This window comes from Rhopalosiphum maidis, chromosome 2 (genome assembly GCF_003676215.2).
Source record: "Rhopalosiphum maidis isolate BTI-1 chromosome 2, ASM367621v3, whole genome shotgun sequence".
Taxonomy (NCBI): Eukaryota; Metazoa; Arthropoda; class Insecta; order Hemiptera; family Aphididae; genus Rhopalosiphum; species Rhopalosiphum maidis.
The window spans coordinates 77,451,523-77,469,494 of NC_040878.1; the positions used below are offsets into that span (position 1 = coordinate 77,451,523).

General features: G+C 26.1%; 2 protein-coding genes across 4 annotated transcripts; both read right to left on the reverse strand.

Annotated features, from left to right (window-relative positions):
* Positions 1–554: 554 nt before the first annotated feature.
* On the reverse strand, positions 555–6,815 carry LOC113552073 (pleckstrin homology domain-containing family J member 1-like). The gene is made up of 5 exons (XM_026954744.1): positions 6,431–6,815; positions 4,918–5,003; positions 4,581–4,753; positions 2,647–2,710; positions 555–1,212 (listed from the first exon to the last, which is right to left on the reverse strand). Exons 1-5 carry the CDS (start codon positions 6,531–6,533, stop codon positions 1,042–1,044), a joined length of 597 nt encoding a protein of 198 aa, XP_026810545.1. The 5' UTR covers positions 6,534–6,815; the 3' UTR covers positions 555–1,041.
* Positions 6,816–7,806: 991 nt separating this feature from the next.
* On the reverse strand, positions 7,807–17,170 carry LOC113553702 (carnitine O-palmitoyltransferase 1, liver isoform). Of its 3 annotated transcripts, XM_026957182.1 has the most exons (19): positions 16,840–17,170; positions 14,850–15,003; positions 14,609–14,742; positions 14,433–14,542; positions 14,196–14,359; positions 13,995–14,116; positions 11,846–12,047; positions 11,580–11,779; positions 11,309–11,513; positions 11,093–11,200; positions 10,992–11,017; positions 10,780–10,845; positions 10,392–10,454; positions 9,738–9,849; positions 9,545–9,679; positions 9,310–9,444; positions 9,087–9,236; positions 8,658–8,867; positions 7,807–8,596 (listed from the first exon to the last, which is right to left on the reverse strand). In XM_026957182.1, the coding sequence occupies exons 2-19, from the start codon at positions 14,988–14,990 to the stop codon at positions 8,498–8,500; spliced, it is 2,382 nt and encodes a 793-aa protein (XP_026812983.1). In that variant the 5' UTR covers positions 14,991–15,003; positions 16,840–17,170; the 3' UTR covers positions 7,807–8,497. The 3 variants fall into 3 exon arrangements, with proteins under 3 accessions (XP_026812983.1, XP_026812985.1, XP_026812984.1); XM_026957184.1 differs by lacking the exon at positions 10,780–10,845 and having other exon boundaries at positions 7,808–8,596; positions 16,840–17,169; XM_026957183.1 differs by lacking the exon at positions 10,392–10,454 and having other exon boundaries at positions 7,808–8,596; positions 16,840–17,169.
* Between the last annotated feature and the right edge of the window lie 802 nt (positions 17,171–17,972).

The following is a 17,972-nucleotide window of genomic DNA, read 5'->3' on the forward strand; positions in this document are numbered from 1 at the left end:
TGCTATAACTATTGTTTATTAATATGACGACCAAATGGAAAGGAAAATTATTATTTTCACACACCACAATTATAATAAGGTCGACATTTTAAAACAAGAATCGATTTATTAAACTGACATTATGCATAGATAATTATAATATATGCACATCCTACTATCTAAAATTGTATACTTTACCGATGAGGATTTGGATGTGAGTATTAAAGATTTTTAAGGAAAAATACGATAAAAATAATCGTACAAAAATATTTATTATATTAACACAATTGCTGAGTTTTCAGTTTGCCGGTAGTATCTGATAAATAAATTGCAACGTAGCAAGTGTATACTTATATAACATGTATGGGTAGAAAGGAGGTAGATATATACTTTTACAAAAGAAAATAATAACTTCTCCAAACTTACAAATAATAATAATAATACATCTAAAAATCAATAACAAGTAATATATAAATCGAAAGAATATTATACTACTTTGCACACATACACATAACACTTACATACATTTTATACACACAATATACGATGCATTAAAATATTATTTGATAATCGCGTTATTTACTATATAATATATTATGTATGCTTATATATCGTATAGGTATAATATATAATATACCTACCTATACAAAATTATGGAAACCATATGTTGCAATTTAATATAATAATGTATTATATAGGAATTTATTCGGGACGCAGCATAACTGGGAAAACGTTTTCCAGAAGTGAATACGTTTCAGTTGTAAATTTGAAACCACCCCGCCGACATGTATGATAATATACGATAACAGGGTTAACAGCGGTATACCGTGTATATAGTAATAAGAATAATATTTTTACGGTAAGGCATGTAACACGATAGGTATAATGTAATCGAATTTGAAAACACAAAATCACTAGCTAGCGGCACGCATATTACAAAATAAATATAAGGTACATCGATGCACGCGCGTCGTCAGCCGGTATCGTTCGGCGTGATGGTGAACAACAAACAACCCCTTCTCTGCATACACGCATAACATACCTACTTACAGACACAATTCTTTACAGTTCGATTAGATTCGATTCGACCGTTTTGCAGGCATCATGTTTGTGCCTGGGTGGAGGAAGTGGATTAGTCGGCAAGTTGAAAAATAAATCATCGTCTCCATCCGCCGCCGATCTTTTCGTCCGGCCAATTTTCTTCCCTTCCTCCGGATACATCAATAACGGATCCTGCAACAGTAAAACGTGATTTAGTTTTCAACAGCCACACGGGTCGGCTACCAGAAAATCATACATATACATTTGATACATTTTTATTTATATTTTTTTTTTTATATAATTTATATTTATATATATTTTTTTTTTATAATTTATATTTATATTTTTTTTTTGCATCGTTTAATAAATACTTATAAAAAGACCAAACTTTTTTTATAATAAATATTAGGAGAACTTTCTAACTGTTACGTGACGCTTTTATTTTTTTCAACAACTTTTAATTTTATTTAATCAAACATAAAACATTTAAAAACTAACAATCATCGCGCATTTCACACAATACTACAATAGATATTTATTTAAAATCTATTATCTAAATAAATTAAACAAATAAAAAGCTCAAATTAAGTTCTTTTTGCTTATATTTTTATATAATAATTTATTATATTATTTAAATAAAAAAAAAAAGGCTTGCGGTATAAGTATGCGTATCATACGAAATATAACCTACAATAACCATACCTTTCCAATGCTTAAGTGTATTGACATACTTACGTTATAACTTCTCTTTCCTTAAAATATAAACACTCAGTGACGTACTAACTAAAAGAGATGCGTCAAAACCCTAAATTTGACACAAAAGATTTTTTAGTTATATTATTTCTATTGATATCGGATTTATATCACAATTATATCGTTTAATAATATGCCCACTTGTGTCACGCAAATAAATCTATACTACAGTCTACAACCTACCCCACCGTTTTAGAACCTAACCAATTAAACGACAAAATAATCTCACCGAGACCGTTTATTTTATAACTGCGTACACATATTTTATAATATACTACACGTAATTATAGATACTTGGTTTAAAATGATGTTATACCAGCCCGATCGACAACGAATGAATAGGATATACCCACTTAACATCCGTCATAATATGACGTATTAATATAAATATTATGTATTTATAGGGTATATGGTACAACGATTTAAATTCGAGTATAACGTTTGTTGTTACGTTTAAACTTAATTTTGTTTCGCGAATCAAACAAAAAAAAAAACGCCATGTTACATAATATATACCAACTTTAAGACACGCGCCACTTGAATGCACCTGTTTAACGACCTTTATCGGAAAATGTATACATAATGTGCAACGCGCTATACCTACAACCTACTGCTGCAACGACATTTTTATAATAATGACATTTATCAGTAGCATTGATATATATAGGTACTCGTATTAAACTATATATCGCAACACCAATAGGCAATACACACTTTTTAAAATAATAATAGTTTCACCGGGAGAAAAATGTATTAATATTTTTTACTACACACACCATTTATTATGCGTTTGATCGGGTGTTAGAGTAAAATGTTATAGTTCCGTAATTGTATAACTAAAAAAATTAGCAACAACTAACAATAAGTACATACTCTTCCAGTAAGCTCCACGATTTTTTTTTGTATTGTAGTCATTCGGGTCCTCATATATTCATAACTGAAAAATAAACACTTGTCAATCACTGTGCCCAACCATAAACTTATATAAACAAAATTAAATACAAATATAAAAATATGAATGCAATATAGAATTATAGACTTAATTTTATTATTTTTACTTCAAATTTATCATCATTTTGTATCAGTATCACCTATCATTCTATCAAAACCACTAAAGACTGAATATCTACCGAAACGCGAACATGCGGTGCAGGGTCGGCCTGGGTACCTGAGGGCCCAGGTAGGAATTATTTTAATAATTTTATACTATATTTTTGGGGTAACACAGTACAAGGGCCCAGGAACTATAGTACAGCAAGGACCCAGGCAGGAATCCCGGCCCTCCGGCCCTGGCCAAGCCCACCCTGATGCGGTGGTAATCTGGTAATCCAACCAAAAACCATTATTTACTCAATAAAAAAAAAAAAGAATAGTAAAAGAAAAAAAACAAATTAAATTACTATAAATAATAATGGTGTGGTTTATATGTACCTATGAACATAATGTGTTAACATATAAATACTATACTTTGAACGAAAAATATATTTTAATAGTTTAATCTTAATTCTAATAAGTTCAAAACATTGGAAGATATGTTCAAATTAGGTCAACATAAATATAATACTTAACTATAATCATCCAAAACTATTAATTAATTCGATTAGAATTTGGCCTCCATCTAATTTTCATTTCAAATTTTTATTATTTGAATCTAAAATTTTAGTTTTGCAATTTAAAAACTAGGACACATTACCCATATTAATACAAATACAGATGTTTAACTTAAATATTTAATTGCTTTATATTTTTATCACGTAGAAAATAAGATTGAATTTCATACTAATAGCGAACGAATTCGAGTAAACTAAAATACATAAATATCGTTTTATCATTGATCTTAAGAACACAATCAAATACATAAAGTTGTATTTGCAAGTCGTACCTAAAAATCAGTACAAAAATCATTTAATAATAAATTAAATGCTCTTGTCATATATTTGTTTTGGGTGTATTCATAGGCGCAATTTGGGAAGTGCTTGGGGGCGATTTTTATTATTTATAACTTATAAATTATGATCTATATAACTATGAACTTAAATCTAGCACACAGTCCCCTATAAATTTAATCAAAATTGTGCCAAAAGGTGCATTAAAAAATGGTGTTTGAAGTTGTTTTTTCAATAGTTAAGCTATAAAAACAAGAATTAAATGGCAGTTAACGTACTTTGCTATTTATATAGCAATGTATTCAACTGTATAAAATATAAATTTAATTTAAAATGTATTCTTTAAATATGTCAGTAGGACACATTAAAGCAATGGCATAATATTAGAACATTACGTTGTCAATGTTATTTTAACTACAGTGATATTATAAACGAGTAGGAAATTCTTAAATGTTTTAGAAAAAACTAACTGTGGAATAAAATGTATAACCAAATGCAGTTTATGATTTAACCTAATCTATGTATGTTTTTAATACATCACGGTTTATCAAGAAAAAAGAATATAATTAAATATTAATGCTTTTATTTTATTTATGTCATCACATACTAAAAAGCAGTAAAAATAATTTAATTTTCTACTTCGGTTTCTGGACCTATAGAGAGTACTTTGGTTCTTTGTTATATTATACAAGTTTTAAATGTAATAGACATTTAAACCTATTCAATCTTATTTCAAAAAAAAATTTCAGGGGGGGTCTGAACCCTTAACCCCCCCCCGGCTATGCCTCTGCCGGGAGATATGACACCCCCTCCCGCTTAAAAAAATACTGCATATGCCACTGATTACAAAATATAACTTGAACAAATATTATACAATTGTGGATTTACCAATAAAACAAATATTTATAATAAGACACTTACGTTGAGCATTGAATACATTTGATCCACTGATGAACATGATCCTCAGATTGACTAGAAATAATGTACTTTTTATCTGGTTCATCTTTAAATGAAAGAGAAAATGAAAACAATGTTCCTGGCATATTATTCTCAAGTCTTACAATAGAATTCTCCAAAACAAAAACACCGGCTGGCTAAGAATATATACAAAAGATAATGTACAAAATTCATAAAAATAAAATATAATAATTGTTAAATAGGTAGACAATTTAATCCATTATTTATTTTATTACAAAATATTTAACTATGTAAAATTAACAACATATTAATCAAACAAAAAAATATTTATTCTATTTACTTGATGTAAATCAACTTGCCCAAATCCATTTATTTTAAAGTAAAATAATAGGTTGTACTTGAGTCGAAACCATCTTTCCTTGAAACCTATAACAAATTATCAATTAATTTTGAAACCCTTTAATCTATGAAGGTATACTACCAATTAAGTTTAAGGATATAACATTTAAAAATTAAAAAATTATTAATAGTAATAAAATAATTTGGATTATATATATATACTCCTGATTATATTTACTATATGTTTGTATGCATATATTAGCCAATGATAATAATTTTAAATTACTCATTATGTTAGTTTATTGAAAATACTAGAGCATAAAATAATTTTAGTTCCTTCTTCATTCATTTCTATGACAATGATCATAATACTGAGAACTATTTGTTTAGCTAAGGTATAATCGATAGGCAACCACCTCTAAATTCTTTTTAGGGTTTGTGGGTGAGTAAGTATGGGCAAAACGTTTATAATTTACCATTAACTAATACAATTTAGTTAAAATATATGACAGAAAATGCCTTTATAAAATTTTGGATAGGTGGAATATTAGAGTATAACCTCTGAAAAATTTCAAGTTTGAAATATCACTGCTTAGAACCACTGTACACAGTATAGTCATGCAAAAACGGAAACACAATGTGATAAATTATACCTGAAAGTAATGAGGAAAATGATTAATATAATATATTATGTTTTATAAAATACATTTATCTGAAATAATTGTTTAAAATAATTCTAACATAAAATAAAAAAAAACTATGTTATGTAATAGCAATTAAACATTTCCTACAAGACCACGGCCCTACTCTTATATACAAACACTCTATAAAAAAATTTGAAAAAAAAAAAACAATTATCCAAGGATTTATAATCATTATATAAACATAGTAATTTAATGTGTACATTTTCATAGTAGTGGTGAACATAGCCACTTATGGATCATATCACAAAACAGATTAATCTATTTTATATTCATATTAACAACAGTTAGCAAGAGAATTGTTTACCTACTAATCTAATTCTCTGAGTATGTATTTGATAGATAAAAACATTTTAGTTCAAACTTTAAGACTGATTTTACTAAAACCTAAAAACAGTAAAAACACATTAGGTAAATGAAGATGATAATAAAAATTGAATGCATTTATTTATTTAATACAAGAATAAACATTTCAATGGAAATAAGACAATATCCCCTTAATTTTTTTTTTAGCTTCTACTAACCCCGACCAACCCCTTCATAGGTCTTTGTTGTCTGTATCCTCGATTCTTGACGTTTTATCTATTTGAAATAAATGTTTCTCCCAATCCAAACCCAATCCAGCCAACACTGACATGGTCTTCTTTTCAAAATATTAGTACTAAAAACAGTGTTTACTGTTATACTTTCCTAAGATTAAATAATATAAAAAGGACACGATCAAGTAACAATACAAAATACACCTTTAAATGGCGCACTCAAGACTTAATCAATGGTGACAATATTGTTTGTCGGGTTAATATTGTTACCTACCTTTAGATGCATATCCATTGGACAATTTTGTATAGGACATCCGCCCTTCAAGAACAGGATTTGAATGGCTGACATGAATCATTTCTTTGTTATTGAATCTCATGTTGAATCTGTCGTTTTCTTTTCGAGACAATTTATTTTATTGTATTTAACTAATACAGAATTTGTTTTGTTTTTTTTTACTAAAATCCGTTCAGCACTAATGATTTCCAATCGAACGTACTATCACAATTCACAGTTAAACATAATTTTTACTGACAAATTTTTATACTCACTATTTACACAGTTGACAATTTTATTTTTTATTTATACAATTATACAGTTGAAACTTTTAAGTTGAACACAACATGTATTTACATGTTGAATATGTAAATATAAATGCTTCACGGTAGATAACCGAAACACCAAAACGCAATTAAAATGATAACAGATAACGATAAGGGATATTATGATACTGTAGTCAGCCATTTTGCACGATTCTTCAGATTCCAAGTACAAAATACAAATTTTGAATATTTGATGCTCCACTAAATCACAGAACATCAACCAAATAGATCAATAACTATAATATCAGTATTCACTATTCAATTAATTTTCCTGCTGTTTATCCCTCATGGCCTTATTAGGCTATATAAATTATGCACGTAAATTAAGTCAATTATTAAGGTATAGCTTATTTCGTGGTCTATACTTTAATTTGCTATTAAAAAATGTCAGCATCCCTCTTTCACTTAACTTTAAGCATTGGTTTTAAATAAGATAAATAAGACAATCGATAACTTAAGGCGTAACCGCATAAGTATGCCAATAGACTTACTACAGACCTGTGGACAGGTTTTTTTTTTTGAAGGAGGGACAGTAATAAATCCATCAAGTTTCCCAAGATGCTTTCATGTATAGTTAGTCTACAACACTTAAAATGCTAATAAATATATAACATTAAAACAACCATAACTTATTCTACATTAATTTACTTATATTTTAATTTATATACATATTAATACATGTTTGGGGAAACATTTAGACAGTAAGTTGAAGGTTGAAGCATGCTTAATTTCAACTAAAAAATAATAATACACCAATTCGCACAATGTATCAATAAAGAAAGTTTAGTGGGAAATAAATCAAAATCACTAATTATTAATAAATCAGGCAGATTGTTAATGAGGTCATGTTAAAATTGGTTATTTGAAATCCAATAGTCTTTAATTATCTGTTAAATGGCTGATTCTGTAAGAATCATCTTTTACATTAAATAGGCTCAATAAAGATTTTAGATCTACAAACTTTCTTTGATAGAGAATAATTTTAATACTATTATTGTACAATTTAAAAGTAAATACATACACAAAAGAATAAAAAGTAAGCATTTATTTTGTCTAGAATTTATAATATCGATGAAGTTATATTCGTTTGTCTTAAAACTAATAAGTAATTAATGTTTGTTCAAACTGTTTGGAACAAGCATTTAATAGTGCCGACTATGACTGATATTTATAATATTTAACATTATAATTTACCTTATATATTATATTAAACTAATTTATTTAAATAAAACAAATAAAATGAGTATTTTTCCTAATCTAAGATATTAACATATTATTTATCTGAGTATGAACACATGAGCTCAAGATAATAATATTATTATAGTTTTTCATTTAAACCTTGATAAAAAAATAAAACCACTTTTTTAATACAAAACAAAATAACAATTTTTTTAGCAGTATTTTTTCACTGAAATATTTTACATTTAAAATGTTAACAACTCGTAAATGTTAAAAATGTATTGAACAAAATTGAAATATTAAACTAATTTTTTTTCTTTCAATAACAAATAAAAATACCACCAAATCACAAAAACAATTTAATCAACAAAAAAAATATTGTTTAAAAATAGTTATTAATAATAAAATACTTGTTACTGACAATAATACAGATTATGTTGAAGTTCATAACAATTGAGACCTTACAACTAAATACCACGCAAATGTTATGAACATTATACTTTCCAAACAATACCATAATTAAACCAAATTAATATAATATACTATGCAGTCAATAGCCATATCATGAGCTCACGTTTTTTGTACTTCTATTCCAATCATCATGCAGTGATTTCATGTCATTCAGTGCCTCCTTAATACGAATGGCAAATCTATTAGAATCCTATAAGACAATAAAAAGCCGTTAAGAATAAAATTAACTGAAGAAAATTAAATAAACATACAGTGTGAGGAGAACTTTTTTTGCTTGAGATGTGGAAGAAAACCAAATTTTCACCAGCTATTATGTAACTAACACCATATCCATCATTGGCTACAGGACCAAATCCACCACCAGCAGAAATGCAATTAGGAAATTTTCTCAAATCAAACTGAGTAGTCTGTCCATGTGGTGTTTGTGATGTGGATAACCTCCATGGTTCACTCAATACTTTCTGTAAGTAAAAAAAAAAATATTAATAGATGTTTCAAAATTAAATTTAGACATTAAATCTTCTTTGGGTACATAAATACAAAATATTGTTTGTGCCCTGAACATATCAATTACAATGGCTATATTGTGTGTGTGAGTTGCAATACACAAATATTAAGTAATAAAAAAATGTAATATTTCACCTACAATAAATCATACAATAATTTTAAATTTTAGTTACGTTTAAGAATGGTGACTCGACTTCTAAATACTTGGAAACCACGTATAAACAAAACAAATGTCTATCAATTCCTTTTCCACACATTGCATCTTGATAACCTCTTTGGTGAGTTGCACATGCTTGTCTCAATAGATTAATACGTTTGTTTGTCTATACATAAATTATAAATTTGAATATTTAAATGAAAAAGTTAATTTAATCACATCAATTTACAACAACTAACATCGACATTTGGATCCAACATTGATTTCACCCAAGTTGAAGATTCTAAAGTACAAGGCCTCACAGTTTCAGTCCTACCTTCTCTGTACAATCTGGTCATTGATGCTTCGTATGTAAGACTAAATTTACCAGCATCCTAATGAAAAAAACCAAACATCCAATTATTTTATAAGATTTTATGTTAAGATAAATTAATTTAGAAATATTATGTTATCAAAAAAATGATTATAAATTACTCTATAATATGCCAGTTGGAGTGCCATCTGAATAAAAGCATCTGGACTGACTTTAGCAGTTTTCATGAATCCCTTTCCATAATCATTGAATGCCAAAATACGTAGATCAATATCATTCACTAATGCTAATGAGACCTAAAATAGTAATTTAGTAGTACATTAACTCAGAAAACAAAATTTATAAAAATATTACTTGATATGACTTTTCAATAGCTTCTAACACTGGATCTAAATTCCATTGAAGCCTTATTGGTTTTGGCGGTTCTAATTCTGGAGAACCTTTAGTATGTCCATTTTCTTGATATCTTTATGTTTGAGAAAAATAATACTATTAATTGATTTTATCAATACAATAGTATTATTATATTCATCATGGTAAATATTATAAAGAATAAACTGTATAAAATATTTAACATGCGTGATGTTTAATATTGTCAGAATGTATGCAATGATTGTACCTATGATATTTAACCATAATCCGTTATTACTTTTATGTATTATCAATACAAAGGAACCCATCCATCATTAAATTATAAACTAAACATAACAAATGTTATAAAAAAAACAATATGTGATTTTTTTGTGTTAATTTAATACTAATTAATATAATGAATAATAGATAATGATGATTTCATTACATTCAATAATAATAATTAATAAGTTGAAATAAACAAATCAGTATAATATTGTTAAATATTAAAAATTATAGATGTAATAAAAAAACAATAAAATTAATAAAATAACCAGCATATAATTATGTAATTGGATGGTTTCCCACAAAATAAGTAATGTGTGCATAAATTAGTAAATGATAATGGGTTAATTTATTTATTGTATGGATTATTACCCCACAACTAGATCGCCGCATAGAAAATGTTCCCATAAATGACCCATAACCGGTGCATCTGCCCTGTCATCAATGAAAACAATAACCAAGTTATAAAATTAATCAGAAGCTGCCTTATTTGTCATTTATCGTAATCACAATACTTAGATAAATTGGTGAAATTATTAATATGATAGTTCAATTATAATGTTTTGAATTTGTAGTTAATAAATATTATGACATGCGTTTTTAATTTACCATAACTAAAAATTTACTATAGTTGTTTCTTCAAAGAAGTACCATGACCTTAAAAAAAATTACACAAATATTCCCAGCAAGCAAAATTATAAAATATTGTACAGAAAATGTTTAGGTTTCATTACAGTGAACCTGTAACCCATCAAGTTACCCAGATTTTTCTGCTTCATCAAAAATGATGAACTCCCAAAGATGAGACATAACTGCGGCATCAGCCCTGTAACAACGCTTGTTAAATGCAAATTCAAAACAATATTTGAAATTTGAAATTTTAATTAATCATTAAACGTTCAAATCAAACATTAACAAAACATACACAACTTTCAAATTACTGATTGAATAATAATACTGTGAAACACTCACCATGAATGTTCAGCATTAAAGCCCACCTAAAAAAAATACAGACATTTTTAATTTATTTAAACTTATTAATGTTTAACAATATATTTATAAATAAACATTACTCTTCCATTTGATCCAATACATAAAGTGAATGATTTATCAAACCATCGGTCATATCCTTTGCCAGTCATTAATATTCTTCCAAACTCGTCCAACTTTTTTGAATTTTCCTAAATAAAATACAATACTTTTTAGTACCTTTTTTTCTGGTTTTTCTGTATTACTTCATTTCTTAAAATTAATAAAATCTCATTAATCACATAATTTTAAATACTTACAGGGTCATACTCATATGGAACCTCATCTAATGTAACCACAAAAGCAGCTTTCTCAATAGCATCTAAGCTTTGTCTGTTTATACCCTTAAAAAAGTATTGAGTGCGAGTATTTGCCCAATGTGTTCGATCAGCAGCAGTCAAAGCAGCTACTTTTTCTTCGCCAGTATATGGTTTTTCTGTGTTATCAAGAATTGATTGTATTTGTCTAAAATAAATAATATGTATATTTTAGAATATCATCACAAGAAAAAAATACAAAAAGATTACTTACTCTTCAATTTCACAAGGATGAAGTATACGATTTTGACTATAGATAATGACTTTGAAATACCGTCCAGCATGATACACTACAATATGTCTACTATCGTTGTAGTGAACAATCTTATCACTCACAGCACCAGGAACACGGGTTGTATTAAATATCCTTTCATATTGCCATGAACACAAAGGAACTAATCCTTGAACTCTTATCTATATTGTACAAATACTGTTGAATATATTATAAAGCATTTTTTTAAAAAAGCAAATTTTTAATACCGGTTCAAGTTCTTGACGTTCAATCAGTCTTCTATACTGTAAACACTGCCAAATTATCATGGCAGCACGAGCAGCTTGAATAGGTGTCGAATGTAACATTATAGCATCAGTACCATAAAAATTTGAATTAACTATTAAAGGTGTTCGACTTCTTAAATACACATATTCTTCCCACCAATCTGATACATAATTACTTGACCACCTATTAAAATCAATAATTCTTAATCTTTTATTTAAACTGTTTGTAATTTATCAACATTTTATTGTAAATATAAATATAATACTTAATGATCAATTATTTTTCCCTATTATCACCTGAAGTTCTATTACAGGCAGTAATAATCATAACGTCAATAAAATAATAATATTTATTTAAATTGAAATAATTTTAGATTTATAATAGACAATAATACTTTTTCAAATTCAATACTTTTTAGGAATTAAAATATTTTAAATCGCTTTATTATTATTTTTTTTTTTTTTAATTATAAATAACTAATGATTAATAATTTTATTTTACAAAGCACAATTTTTATTTTCTTTGATAAATAATAATAATATGCAGAATATTACAAGGATGCAACGTCGGGTTAACCTATAGGCAAAATAATCAGGTGATTGGAGCGGCAAATTTAGCGCACTTAAAAAATAATAAGATAAAATATATTTATAATATTATATTATAATTTGAGACGGCGGAAAATAGCTTAATCCGCCATTGCAAGGATGTATAGGAGCGTACATGAGTTTTTGGTGTACACTCATAGCATTTATAAAGAAATGCTTAGAAGTAAAAAAAGAATATTAATTTTATAATTATAAGTATACCTGATGGTAGGAAATGAGTGTATAATTACTTTATTATTTGTTTTAGATTATATTTTTTCTTTTAAAATTGTATGGTTACCTATAACCACTCACTATCACTCAAGAACCATACAATGTTACCATAAATATTAAATATAGTTTATGCATAGATGGATTGTCCCCCTGAAAATAATTACAGTGGATAAAAAAAGATTTATATTATCTCCATATTGTATGGATAATTTATTTATTAATATAAGTTTATTTTAACTAAAAAAATATTTGTACAGTATTTATAGTTAAAGTATAATCATTTAAGCGATACTAATACATTTATGGAATAGATTTTATAATAATAAGAAAATACTAAAGTTCAAATACTTTATTAATTGCAAATATATATCCTAATTATGTACATACAGTTTTGTATCAATATTCATAAATATACTATTTAAAGTGTACAACAAAACTAATTTTTTTTTAACCTACTATTTATAATATCATTCAATAAAACAATAGTTAAAAATTATTTCTTTTACATCATTTCATTTTTGTATTTGTAGTAATATTTCAATACAATGCAATATGCCAAAGCCAATAAATTAATATCATGCTTATACTGGCTGATTTTTATTTTTTATTTTTTGTTTTTACAAAACATATACAAGATTATTTCTAACTAAATAGGAAGTCATTAATAATTATTTTCATTAAGTAATCTGGGGCTTAAACCCCCAACTAAATTTATCAAGCTTTGCCTATAGGCTATAGGACTATAAGACTCTTTGATCAGCCACAATTACACCATTTATATTTTTATACATGAAACATACCAAACCCAAACAATCTCATGCAATTTTATCAATTGATTTAAAATTAAACACAAGGGAAAATTAAAAAAGGTATTTTTTCTAATTTCTTGATAATTAAAAATTATTAATTTTGACAAAAATTTGTAATATTTATGGTTAAACTTAACTATGTTTTGACTCTTTTAGAATACAATGATTTATCATATAACTGCTATAAGAAATAATGCAACTCAAACGTACACAAAGTTTAATATAGATATAGATCCATCATCCTCCTCTTATCTATATTCTGATTAAACCCAGGTTTTTTTAAATTTTAATGCTATCAAATATAATTGAGGTCATTTATAAGAAGTTTCATAATGGTTACTGGTTATAAAACAATTATTATATAATTATATAATGATTTAACAACTAAATTGTATAGCTAGATAAGAAAAATCAATAAATTACTATTAAAATAAAATTAGATAATAATAAAAATATTATTTAAATGACTCATATAAGAGAAATAAATAAAAAATAAATACCATGATTTCAACCACAAATATCGCTGAAGCTTGACTGCAATACCTTTTTCAAATTCACGGGCTAGCTTTATCATACTTTCAAATTCAGAATCGTTCATTAATGGACGAACACTTTTTAAATACTGTAATAAAATACCACATTAACAAAAATGTTTACAGAATTAAATATTTAATCATTCATTAGTTATTTAAAATAATTACTCTTTTCATAGTTTCATTAACCGGAGGCAATGGAAGTTTTGGCAATGAACCTTGATAGCTGTAAAGTAATGGTTTACTTTTTGAAGAAAGTAGTTTTATGCCTAAGCCCCAAAGTTTGGTTTTTAAAGACACTTTATGTCCTCCTCTGCTTTCATACATCCATCCTACATGAGCAAATATATTAATAAATAACATATTAAATAATGATTCCAAATTCTTTATATTTATAATAATTACCTTTATACATTAACATGAGTTTAAATGTGTATCTTACTATGTAAATTAATATTAACCAAAAAGTTAAAGATAAAATAAAACAAGATACTATTTGCCATATGTAGGATGTCCTAAAAATTTAAAACATAATAATTAAATTATATTAAATTATAAAATATAAATTGTAATTCGCTTACCCAGGTAACCATTGTAATATAATATCTGTATATTTAATAAAACTATTATTGGCATAACGAAGAGCAAGCACAATACCCATCATAGCCCAAAGACTTTGTAATGGAGCTGGGAAAACTCCATTGCGTACATTGTTCTAAAATTTTTAAGAACAATTGCAAGATTAAAGGAATGACACGTGAAATTTTAAAACTTTATCACAATATTTATGACAAATATTAAAATAAATACCACTATGCATACCTTAAACCTAGCTAAACGTTTTTTCCAAGAACGAATTCCAGATGCCCAAACTAAATGGAGCACTTCACGATCAAAATTAACATCCCAACCTTCATGGGTAATTGAAAATGAAAATGCTACTGCTGAATGGGCTTCAGCCATGATACTTAAAAATCTAAAAAGGCCATTATAATAATGATTTTAAATATTAAAAATGCATAAATATACAATTATTAAATTTATCATTTTTCCTATTAGATAAGTAATATTTAAATCAATAAAGAATTTATACATCCACAAAAATATACTAGGCACTTACTTTATTTTAACTACAATCTACATGTATTATTAAATTTACAAACAAACTTTATTGTCTAATGAAATTGACAAAAATTATATAGATATTTAGATGTATATGTGGATTCATCATTTAATAATAAAAACAAGGTAAACAACTTAAGCCAGATGAACCAAACTTGAATTTAGTTTAGTTTGCCTAATACATTAGCCTTGTAGTTTATCAAGGTTTTTATCTGTTTATAGTTTATTTGACTATATAAAATAATCATATTTACTTCCTTAAAAATGAAAAAAAAAATATTTTTAACATTTTAGGTATACACACATATTTATTAAAGATTTAAAACTTCTACACTTTTTTATAATCTAATAAACATAAGAATATAACATTGCTTATAATATTAATACATACATATATCTTTTTTAATTTGTCAGTTAACAATATTTTGTTTTTACATAAAAAATAGCATAATTATACAAACAAAATTGATTATAATTTTTTATAAATAAAATTTAATATATTGTTTTAATGTAATTTTTAACTAATATCTACCATTATTCAAGCTCTTACTAAATAAATTTAAAGAATAAGTAAGTAAAAATATCTAAAATGAACTTAAAAAAATGTAATTATAAATAATAATTAAACAAACTGTTTATTCATTTACTGTGCATTAAAGTCAATAACTACTCCAAATTAATAATGATTTTGAATGAAAGCAAAATTTAACTGACTTTTACAAGCTACCAATTTGTAATTAATTATTTTTTCATACTTGTTTATATTTGAACTAAAACCTATTCTTTTTAAACAATAATTTAATTATATACAGTAGTAAGAGGGTAGTCCAAATCTACATGAAAAAAGCATAGACATTATTGAAAATAAACTAGTTAACAAAATAATGCCATTTACAATAAGAAATTACTCAAGATAATTAAAAGACAAACTAAGTACATAAATCAGTAGGTAATCTATAAGAACTAAAAACAGTAGAGTATAATGATATTTTATTACCATAATATAGGTCAACTGTATGTTATGTGTTTTATGACAAACAGAATTTTAAATTATTAACAATCGACAACTAGATTTAATAATATGCAAATTAATTTGGTTTATGAAAAACAATTGGCTTAATGTGTGCATATTATAAATATGCTATATGAATTATGCTTGAATTAAAATTAAATAATACAAACTAATAGATGATAATTTAAATAAAATAGTGACATTGATATCCTAAAATAGTATAAGTAAAAGTAATAATAATTACCTAACTTAATTGGTCTACAAAAAATGTATTTTAAAACATGTAAAACAAGTAGCTTATATAGATACCTACTAATTTATTTTTAAAAATAAATATACAATTTTGTTCAAAAGAATGCCTGCCATTGTTAAAATAATGTACAGGTAAAGAAATTAATTATTTTTAACGAAAAAAATTGGTTGCATTCAAATATACAATAATTAAGTAACATAAATATGACGATTTTCCTGAATTATGAAGTAGTGCAATTTCTAATTAGCATTATTATTTATTATATGCTTATACTCGCCTGCTAGATAGTTTAAAGAATTAGACAGTTTAAACAATAGTCCAATCATTTAATTCGACAATATCAAACTAAGTATAATACTGACACGCGTAAAAATCTATGAATCCAAATTGCGATGTTAGTAAAATATTGAATGAAAAATAATTACCCAGCGCGTATTCACAGCACGTCAAGAAGATTTAATCGCTTAAAGCAACAGTGTTAGATCACCATTGAAATATATTTTTGTTTGTTATTTTTCTGTCTGTCTGTCTCTTCCAATGAAGAACGAAAAAGTGAAAGTAAAAACAATAATAATAATAAATTCCAGTCGAGCGAACGTTAATCTAGCACGCTAAAACAACAACGACGAACAGAAACGTATGAAATACTGAACAAGACACAAGTGAACAACGACACCGAATGACGAATACTGAAATAAATTGTTAATGTCTGATTGCCATTGCCGATTGAGTCAGAGTAATAATAAATAATAATAGACAAACAAAAAATAAAAAACGAAAGATAGTAATTATCACTTATATCAATAATAATAATCGACGTTCTCCAAATCACAGTACACAGATATAGATAATATTATTATCTATGTTACGGTGATACTACCCTTATCTCATACTACCTTAGAAATAATATATTGGTTAAGTTAGGTTAGTATTTACCACGGCTACAGATACTATGGTTGCGGGCACGGCCATATAGATCTATGTGGCCGTGGTTGCGGGACGATTCGTGATAGCCGTGGTATTTACCTAACCAATTTATCATTCTACTAGTGTACTTGTGACACCATCTGTGCCAAACAAAAATATTATATTATAATTTTTTATCGTCCGATGCTCAAAATAATATAAAAAAAAATTCCAAAAAAACAAAAAAATATTAAACCGTTAAAAACTACAGAAGACGTAATTACAATAACAAATTTTAATGAAATTAGAAGAAACTTTTGTCAAAACTGTTTCTTTTAATTATAAGATTCTTAAAACCTGACCTATACTTACGATTGTGATTTTTTAAAACTTGACATATACTTGTATTATAATTCATATTTTTGTGACAGTTTTAAATACTTAACAACGACGATATGTGTTTTTTCAAAACTCTATTGAGACTATATTTTAATATATTTTAATTTATTTTTTATTATATAATATTTTAAAAACTAATATAATTATGCCTGAATGTGCCTTTATATATATTCAACTAATACAATATTATTATCTACTTGTATTAAAATTAATTGTAATGATAAGAATATGTATCAATTGTACATGGTTTTCA